The 10628-nt window shown below is 41.9% G+C and overlaps 1 protein-coding gene across 3 annotated transcripts in view; it reads left to right on the forward strand.

Annotated features, from left to right (window-relative positions):
* Positions 1 to 7332: 7332 nt before the first annotated feature.
* Positions 7333 to 10628, forward strand: part of MASP1 (MBL associated serine protease 1) — a 103499-nt gene continuing 100203 nt past the window's right edge. For all 3 annotated transcript variants that reach the window (XM_085897849.1, XM_085897851.1, XM_085897848.1), the window contains exon 1: positions 7333 to 7453. In XM_085897849.1, the coding sequence (XP_085753975.1) occupies positions 7386 to 7453 (68 nt within the window). In that variant the 5' untranslated portion in view covers positions 7333 to 7385. The remainder of the gene's footprint in view (positions 7454 to 10628) is intronic.

Below are 10628 nucleotides of genomic sequence, written 5' to 3' on the forward strand. Positions count from 1 at the left end.
ACTACAAATAACACTTAAATTACATATGAATAGCACTTAGAATCAGGCGCTTTACAATAAATAATACATATACATTTAACCATTTTTGCCACGGCTGAATGCATTAGCGTAAATCGCATAAAAAGGAGGCATAGAGATGTGTAAGCAAAAAAAAAAAATGATGGGTGGGGGGAATACTCGCAGGTGAGAAGCAAGAAAAAAGGTTTTCACCAACCATTGATGGGGCATTTGTGAGAACATTCAATACCCATTAAAGTGTGTGTGTGTGTGTGTGTGTGTGTGTGTGTGTGTGTGTGTGTGTGTGTGTGTGTGTGTGTGTGTGTGTGTGTGTGTGTGTGTGTGTGTGTGTGTGTGTGTGTGGATGTGTGGGGAGGGGGGGGTTGACCCTTGCCTCCCCTCCCCGGATTTCTCCCCATGCCTAAATAGTTACTTCGAAGGATACTTTCTTGGAAGGTGATTTTTATCATACAGATTATGTTGCATGACTTCTTTTGTTGATGATATATATATATATATATATATATATATATATATATATATATATATATATATATATATATATATATATATATATATATTGTTACGAATTCACGCCCGCCGGCGTGGGATCGGCCAAGTAACTCGAATCGCGACACATCGCCCACTGGACGGACAATTCAGTCGTGACCCTCCGGGAACTATCGTCCGGAGCCAGTCACGGGTGGGGGTTTATCCTCACCACGATCGTGCCAATTGCCCACCCACGCAGGATAGGGTTGCTCGCCAAACTCGACCTACCTAAGTACCTGTGCGAGAGGTCGAACAGGCGATCGTTCCACGCCACAGGCCGACTCCGGACACGAACCGCTTAAGCGGTTCGTTCTGTATTACAGGGATAACCGAGCGGAGTTATCGTGGGCCTCGACGGTTCCGATTAATTACCGGGCGTTTTAAACCCACTATCAATCCCCTTACGTGATGCAAGATGGAGATTCAATAAAAGGAAAAGACGAAGCGAAGCGGGAAAACAGTTCACACAATGCACTTTATTCACACACACAGACACAAAGCAAGCATGCATATACAGCCATACAATTATGCAACAAAAGCAAAGAAAGAGTTAAAACCGAATAAAGGGGAATTATTTACACACGGCAACATTTACACAGTTTCTACTTACAAGACTGGCCCCATCCACAGACATTTACACAGAACCCCAAAAGAAAAGGAAGTCGCGACTTCCCTGGGCGCGTCGTCCAGCCTTGGAGGACCGCAGCCTCGAGTCCCTCCTTTGTCTCCTCTTGGCGTGGCGCACCGAGCTCGTCCCGCACGTAGCTTGCGTCGTCTGCCCGACAGCTCAGACGGGATTTTTGGGGGAACGGACAGGGCTCATTCAGCGCTACTTCCCGTGCTCGCGCACGGGGTCCCAGGGCTCGCGCGAGGATCGCAGAACAAGGCAGGAACAACGAGCTCACGAAGAACTAGAAGGCTCACTCTGAACTCAAACCAACTGAAGACCAACCAAAACTGAACTTCGAACAAACCCAACTAAAAAACTGAAGACCAACTCGTTCGTTCCTTTTGTAGGGGCCAGCTCCGCCCTTCGCCTCGCCCCGTTTTCGGCTCCACCTTCCTTCGAGAAGGTTCCCGAAAAGGGGCGTTCCCTCACTCCGACCGCCTCACGCTGTTCATCCACCAATCGGCGGCGAGCTGCCCTCCCCCCTTCCTTTATACCAAGCGCGGGGAAAAATGGCGGGAAAAACCCACAAGCGTCGTTGTTGGTTTGTTTTGTTCTTGTTCAAATTAATAATAGAGAAAGAAAAACAACTAACTGAAGGATCGCAGCCCAAATGGATCACATAAATTCCCTCTACATAACGGGTGTGGGCTAACTACACATGGACTTATCGAGATATCTCACCTGAGGACTCTTTATGGTGTAACGCGAATTTCCACAACCGTAACTATATATATATATATATATATATATATATATATATATATATATATATATATATATATATATATATATATATATATATATATATATATATATATATATATATATGTGTCTCCAGGTAAGAATAATATACTTTCTGCATGTGTGTGGGCTTTGATTTTTATCCTTTTCTCTCTCAATTTGCCTTTTCTTTTTTCAGCTGTTAGCTTCTCTTCTTCTCTATTTATCCATCCTAATTTCTCTCTTTCTCTCCCTTTCTTCTATCTCATCTCTTCTTATTTTGTGTAATTTCACTTGTGATAAAAAGAAACTGTCTTGTACATGGCTAATGTATCATCGCCTTACTCTCTTTCCTGCCCCTCTCCTGCCTCCCACTCCGCGATCGATACAGCGTTCGAACTACAACCAAGAAAGCAGCTCGCTTGCTAAAATGGCCACCGTTCTGCTCCATTGTGTACTTCACCGAATTGAACGTGGTTGCGCACGAGTGGGCTATCTTGCTCCGCTATATGATCTTTGGTGAAAACTGCCAACGAAAGGAAGGCTCAAATCCGGGCTCAAAAAGAGTTGGAAAGACATAACAAAGAGTTGGAGAAACAAATTAGTGGAAGTGGTGTAATTGTAGATTTTGCTGAAAAACTTGAAAGTCTGCCTGATAAAGCGAGATTGTTAGTTGGAGATATGCTTTCTTCTTTCGCACAAGCAGGTGTAAAATTAACTAGAAGGGGTAATGGATTATATCTTTCTAATAAATAAATGAGCATTGATGAGTGGTTTAAAGAATTTGGAAAGAATAAAACATCAAATTTAGAACTTATCAAATATTGTAAGAAATTAAAAATTCATAATGTGGTTATTTGTTTGAGAGATGAATTAACAAATGTGTCTAAACATACAAAGAACATTATTATGAACTTAGAAGATAACTTAGAAGAAACGGTTCTCATTGGGTTTGTGTTTTTAATCATCAAGACAAATATTATTTTGATAGTTTTGGTCTTCCACCACCTGCTGAAGTCTATATTTTATGTTATGTTTTCTGTTTTATGTTAAAATTCTTACAGAATGGTGTTTATCAAACATTTCAAGTCCAAGAATTAAATTTTAAGTGTTGTGGTCAATTATGTCTCAATGTGTTATTTCAACTCAACAAAAATAAAATTTTTAATGACTTTTTAATCTAATATAAATGATTAAATTTACCGCGATTTACCCTATCTCGCGCGGGTGGACTGCGGACTGGGTGGTGGTGGGGTTAACCCCCCACCCGTGACTGGTTTCTGGCGGAAGTCCCAGGAGGGTCACGACTGAATTGTCCGTCAGATGGGCGACGCGGTCGCGATTCGAGTTACGTGGCCGATCGCACGCCAGCGGGTGCGAATTCGCAACTATATATATATACGAGCTGAAGTACCCGGTAATACCTGGGAAATTTGCCCTGTTTTCCTCACGCTAGTTAGACTGAGGCATTAGTTGTATGGAGAAAATTAGGAAGGCTTCTTTTATTCCTCAGATTTATGGAAGGAAGGCTTTATGCTGCTGTAATCCTCAGAGAGGTCATAGTTGAAGGTGGCCTTGAGCCACTCAATGTTTCTAGCAGCAGTGGCAACTGTCCTTGATGTCCTGCCAAAACCCGGACCAAGAAAGCTGGAACGTGAGTTTTGTGCTTCCCTCGCCCGTCAGTGTGACGCTCTATTTGCAGTTCGGCGACGCTCTCTCTCTGCAGCCAACTCTGCTTGCCTGGCTCGTTCATGAGCAGATATATCAGCAGTAAGATGTCTCTCTCTCTCTCTCTCTCTCTCTCTCTCTCTCTCTCTCTCTCTCTCTCTCTCTCTCTCTCTCTCTCTCTCTCTCTCTCTCTCTCTCTCTCTCTCTCTCTCTCTCTCTCTCACTCTCACTCTCACTCTCACTCTCACTCTCACTCCGCTTGCCTGGCTCTTTCATTAGCAGATCTATCAGCAGTTAGCTGTTGCCGTGCACGTGCAGTTCAAGAATTCAAATAACAGGAGAATGTGTATGTTTAAAAAGTCAACGAATACGAACATTTTGTATTTCAAAAACCCCAGCGTTTTTAACCATGAAGCCTTTTGTTACGATTAATACGCCGGTGCACTATTCGAAAGCCTTTTTTTAAATGGAAATTTTATTATTTTTATTTTTTTATATATATATTTTTTCATTTTTATGGAAAGCCACTTAGTGCATCCTGGAGCTGAATGTTAGGTCTATATGTGTGTAAAGTTTCATCAAGATCGGTTCACTGGTCTAGGAGCTTATTGGTTACAAACAGACAGACAGATAGTTCTGCCATTTATATAGTGGATATATATATATATATATATATATATATATATATATATATATATATATCAATATATATATATATATATAAATATATATATATATGGATAGATATACACACGGCAGCACAGACTTTTCTTAAACATGATTTCCCCCCCCCCCTTTCCTCTGACTGATGTTGACCAGTCACTGGCCACAGTTAGTCACTCTGCCATGGGCATAGCAGACCAATCACCAGCCCGACATCCCAGCAATCACGGAGACAGGGTGCTGTCCAATGCCCATGTCCCCTGCTGTGGGAGAGAATCCTCCTTCTTTCGTGGGTGTGAGGGAAACACACCACTTCACCTCTCTGAACTCGTGAAATTTCACTTGGTTTGACATGAGAGACACGAGACACGACGTCTAACCATTTCCAGCCACGAAAGGTGAAAGTACCATGTCCAAGATACACACAAATAAACAGTCTACACCCCTTTTCAAAATTTTCACCTTTTGTTTTCTTATTGCCTGGAATTAAATTGCATTAAATCAGACTTTTTCCACCTTTATTTACATATCGTAACCTACAACTTCCAAGTAAAAAAACAAATTCTACATCTTACGGAAAATTAATTAAAAATACAAAACTAGAATAACTAGGTTGGGTAAGTGTCCACCCACCTTATAATAGCAATGTAACCTCAGATAATAGCTCAGGTGTAACCAATCACCTTCAAAAAACACACACCAAGTTCATTGACATCCACCTGTGTTAAAGTATCGTGGTTCTGAGTATTTCAGAATAAAATAAGCTGTTCCTGGAGGTTTCCTCTGCTGGGTAGTACATTTCACAGCAAAGACTCAACCATGAGCCCAAGGAGCTTTCAAAAGACCTCTAGGATAAAGCTGTGGAAAGGCACAGATCAGGGGATGGGTATAAAAATATTTGAAAGGCGTTGATTATCTCTTGGGGCACAGTCAAGGCGATTATGAAGAAGTGGAAGGTGTATGGTACCACCAAGATCCTGCAGAGATCAAGCCGTCCCTCCAAACTGGATGACCAAGCAAGGAGGAGACTGATCAGAGAGTCCACCAAGTGGCCAATGGCAACTTTGAAAGAGCTACATGCCTTTATGGTGAAGACTGGTCACTGTGTGCATGTGACAACAATATCCCAAGCACTCCACAAGTCTGCACTGTACAGTAGGGTGGCAAGAAGGAATCCATTACTCAAAAAAGCCTACCTTTAGTCCTGTTTGAGGTATGCAAGAAACCACTCCCGAGATTCTGAAGCCATGTGGCAAAAAGTTTTGTGGTCTGACGAAACCAAGATGGAACGTTTTGGCCTAAATGAAAACGTTACGTTTGGTGCAAACCCAACACAGCACATCACCCAAAGAACACCATCCCTACTGTGAAGCATGGTGGTGGCAGCATCATGTTATGGGGATGTTTCTTATCAGCAGAGACTGAGCACTTGTCAGAATAGAAGGGAAAATGGATAAAGCAAAATACAGAAAAATCCTTGAGGAAAACCTGCTGCCCTTTGTAAGAATGCTGAAATTTGGATGGAAGTTCACCTTTCAGCTTGACAATGACTTGAAGCACACAGACAAAGCTACACTGGAATGGCTAATATAAGGAACAAAAAGATAAATGTCCTTGAGTGGCCTAGTCGGAGCCCCGACCTAAATCCAATCGAAAATCTGTGGCATGACAAATATTGACAAATAAGAATCGACAAATATTTCCCAGTCCAGGTGTGCAAGGTTGGTAGAGACCTATCCCAATAGACTTACAGTGAAATTGCTGTTAAAGGTGCTTCCACCAAGTATTAACTCGAGGGGGTGGACATTTTTACAACCAAGATATTCTAGTTTTGTATTTTAAATTAATTTTCTGAAATTTGTAGAATTTGTTTTTCACTTGGAAGTTGTGGGAAAAGTCTGATTTAATGCAATTTGATTCCAGGCTATAAGGCAACAAAAGGTGAAAGTTTTGAAAGGGGTTGTCGACTTTCAATAGGCCCTGTAACTGACAATGCACCCTTATAATATATTCTCATAACTGACAACCCCCTCCTTCGCTCCCCCCTCCTCCATCCTACAAACGTAATAATACACAATACTAAATGTAGTATATGTTCGGAAATTGATGCTCTCACTGGTTGTGATCTCCTTTGTGGATATCAGAAGGCAGAATAACCCCCCACTCCACTAAGTCATCAAGGGATCCATCATTTTCTAAATTAATGTTTTGAGGAGTGAGTGAGGGTCAATGTTGTCAATCTTAAGCATTTGAACATTTTCAGATGTTCCTCATCATATAACATCTTTACTCCAAGGATGCTTTTTAGGATAATCACCAAACCCTACACAGCTTCCAGTTGTAGCTCGTTTGTTGTGATATTACCTGGAATCTCAGACAAATATTGTATTTCGTGAGGTTGTTGTTTATCATTCCAACTACTCTGACTATTACTTGTATGAGGTCAATTTTATTCCTTTTCCAAATTCCCTTCATGGAGAATTTCGCTTCTTGTACTTGACTGCATTAGGACTTTTCAATGCATTTTGATCAGTCATTGGGTCGCACTGATACTTTCATGAGTGTTGCCATCCTTTGAATTTTTTTCCTTGGCCTCAGTTTTTCTTTATAGAAGGATTGGACAATTTGATGTCGACTTAACTGTGTTGCTAGCAGACTTGAATAGTTTACTTGTGTTCAGAACCCATTGCTGCCATACGGGCGAGAACAATGTCACGAGTGCTGTAGAAAGGTGCTTTCAATTGGATGAAAAGTTCATGGACGGACTTGTGCATGTATCACATGCATGACACAGATATTAGTAGACATCAGTGTGTTTTTACATGAATTACAAGGACATTTTTGTACACTATGGACAATTAACACAAATAGTAGAAGGGATTTTAGCCTGGATTATCCACACAATGAGCTAGAGGACAAGAAGAGGACACGAACAGGCGAACCTGGATGAGGTTTTAAGCTTGACATGGACGGATCATATTGTCAGAGAATCTTTATACTTCACTGTGGTGCTCTACCAACAAGGGAGGAGTTACTCCACTCAGTGAGTGAGAGAGGAGGGGTGAGAGGTAGTGATGAGTCTGGAGTGAATAAGGGCGGGGAACTGACCAGGGGCATGAGTGGGAGGATTCAGAAGCTCTTGCTTTTTCCCTCTCGCTGTTCTTTCATGATGAACCAAACCCGGTAGGTGGTCTGTTTATCTTAGACCTTTTTTTCTGTTCTCACTTGTTTGTGGCACAGACAATGAGGTTCCGAGCTTATTTCTCATTCAGAATACCTCTGCACCTATTCTTCTTTTGTGTTAAATTATTGTTCCTCTGGTTAAATAAAGACATTCTTAATTGTGATCTGTGCGATAAAAAGTGTTTAGTCATCCAGCATTTTCAGTTTCCGTTGCTTCATTTTATCCAAACAAATTTTTATTAACATTTGAAATGTTTGTTTTTTTAGAGATACGAGTTCTCTTTTTTCAGTCAGCGTTTATAATAAAGGCCTATCTCAGTGACTTGCGGGAAATATGTCACGTGGTCTTTCATGTTTACTTACAGTGGCCGTGATAAATGAATAACAACAGATATCAGTGAAACAATGACATTCAATAAGTTACTGCATATTGTCAGGATGGTTTGTCTTTTAATTGCTAGTTGAGTTTTATTTTCAGTTTTAGTGCAAAACTGTATACAATACAAAATGTGTGTGTGTGTGTGTGTGTGTGTGTGAGTGTGTGTGTGTGTGTGTGTGTGTGTGTGTGTGTGTGTGTGTGTGTGTGTGTGTGTCAGTGTGTGTGTGTGTGTGTCAGCGTGTGTGTGTGTCTCCTCCATAACGAAAAAAAACTATGAAACCGAGCAGCCTGAAACTTTGCATGCATTCCAAGAAAACTCCAAGGAAGTGCATGAGTGAAAATTGGGTGTTTGGGTAAATTAAAACACCCCTTTTGAAGATAATTCATGACCTTATTTGATTATATCTTTTATCAGGTGCATCCTCGGCCACCTCACTCTCTCAGGTCTAAAGGCATATCCTGGGTTACCTCCCTGGGATCTGAAGCCGCCATGTTTTTTGGCCTGCTCAACCATGTCCAATCGTTGTGTACAATGCTTTCGTAATTACTTTAAGTTTTCAAATTAGGAGCTTGGGACGATTTCATGCATTATGATATGATTTTCCACGATCTACTCTCATGGAATAATTAAAGTATATCATCGAAATATTATTTTGCTTTTTCGGATTGCATATACTCTGGACTAAATAAGTGTCGAAATCTGTTGTGAAATCTGATAATTTAAACAAATAACGAGTCTTGTAACTCACTCGATATACCTATTTACTTCAAGCAAACAAGGCTATGTTCCCTCATCTATACATACACAAGAAAATGTGAAATTTCCAAAGCATGAAGATTATCTTTTTCTCCTGTTTGGAGAATTATATTGAGCAAACAAAAAATTTAGGAACATAACAAAATTAACCAGTTTTTCATTGAGCTGTATGATTTAATACATTCACTGCAAGACCTCGTGCCCTGTCCCCCAGAGGGACTGCCTATCCATAGTGACTGCCAGATCTGTGCCTATATTTTCGGAGGTTTTGCGAGGTGCTCCATCAGGAATTAAAGCAAATCTGGTGAAAAACAGACATTTCACAAAAAAGTTAGAACGTTTGCGCGGACCCCAAACTGATGTACCATGTGACACGTGCGCAGATGAACAGGCAAAATGGCGGATTTTTTGCAATGTTTATTTCATGGGCGATTGAACTTTGCGATATTTTCTGGGTTGTTCTGCATGAAGCAGCAACTCTTTTGTATATAAAGTCATTTTTTGAAAGAATTAATTATGTTTCATTAACTGCTGCTTGCGTGATGAAGACGGGCATTAAAGTAAAAGGTATCCTTCATGGAATGCAGCGACAGCCTGGAAAACCATTCCTTATCAACCATTTAATTGGAGTGCTTGCATGAGTGCTTAAGCTACTTGCCGAGTGCCCATTATCGATAGCAATCCCGTACTACGTCAATGTAAGCGAACCAATCACTCTCTGCGGACACTTTTGCCGTGCCACTTCATACAGAGCGAGTGGTTCATGCACCGTCAACCTGAGCAAGTGGTTCTTGCTCCACCAACCTGAGCGAATGGTTCGTGCTCCGTCACCCTGAGTGAGTAGTTCGTGCTTCGTCACCCTGATCGAGTGGTTCATGCTCCGTCAACCTGAGCGAGTTGTTCGTGCTCTGTCACCCTGAGCAAATGGTTTGTGCTCCGTCACCCTGAGTGAGTGCTTCGTGCTCCATCACCCTGAGTGAGTGGTTCGTGTTTCTTCACCCTGAGCGAGTGCTTCGTGCTCCGTCACCCTGAGGGAGTGGTTCGTGCTTCGTCACCCTGATCGAGTGGTTCATGCTCTGTCAACCTGAGTGAGTGGTTCGTGCTCCATCACCCTGAGCGAGTGGTTCGTGCTCTGTCACCCTGAGCGAGTAGTATGTGCTCTGTCACCCTGAGCGAGTGGTTCATGCTCCGTCATTCTGAGTGAGTGATTCATGCTTCATCACCCTGATGGAGTGGTTCACACTCCACCACCTTGAGCGAGTGGTTTGTGCTCCAACAAAATCAGCTAGTGGTTAGTGCTCCATCACCCTGAGTGAGTGGTTCATGCTCCGTCACCCGAGTGAGTGGTTGTGAATTAACACCCAATTTCCGAGACGTTTTCAGTATTAATGCGTTTTCTAAATTACCGAGTCAATATTTTTTTCCACCTGTCACACGAACCTGTTTATATAGAATAATGTTTGTGAACTTATCGTTGAAACTTTTGTATAAATGCAACATTGTTTTTTTGGTGAAAGCGACTGAAAGTTTCTGTGTTGTATGCAGTAATAACTGTTGTTGCTAATCACACTGACTACAACCCACCGATTCCCGAAAAATTGCCATATCGGCCAAGCACGTGTGTGTGTGTGTGTGTGTGTGTGTGTGTGTGTGTGTGTGTGTGTGTGTGTGTGTGTGTGTGTGTGTGTGTGTGTGTGTGTGTGTGTGTGTGTGTGTGTGTGTGTGTGTGTGTGTGTGTGTGTGTGTGTTGTTCATAAAGCATAACACATTATTTTCTACTAACTCCCTGACCAGCATATGTCTCTCTCTCTCTCTCTTTCTCTCTCTCTCTCTCTCTCTCTCTCTCTCTCTCTCTCTCTCTCTCTCTCTCTCTCTCTCTCTCTCTCTCTCTCTCTCTCTCTCTCTCTCTCTCTCTCTCTCTCTCTCTCTCTCTCTCTCTCTCTCTCTCTCTCTCTCTCTCTCTCTCTCTCTCTCTCTCTCTCTCTCTCTCTCTCTCTCTCTCTCTCTCTCTCTCTCTCTCTCTCTCTCTCTCTCTCTCT

The sequence above is a fragment of the Eptatretus burgeri genome, chromosome 10, assembly GCF_056783735.1.
Source record: "Eptatretus burgeri isolate ZD-2024b chromosome 10, Ebu_testis_v1, whole genome shotgun sequence".
In the NCBI taxonomy this organism is placed as follows: Eukaryota; Metazoa; Chordata; class Myxini; order Myxiniformes; family Myxinidae; genus Eptatretus; species Eptatretus burgeri.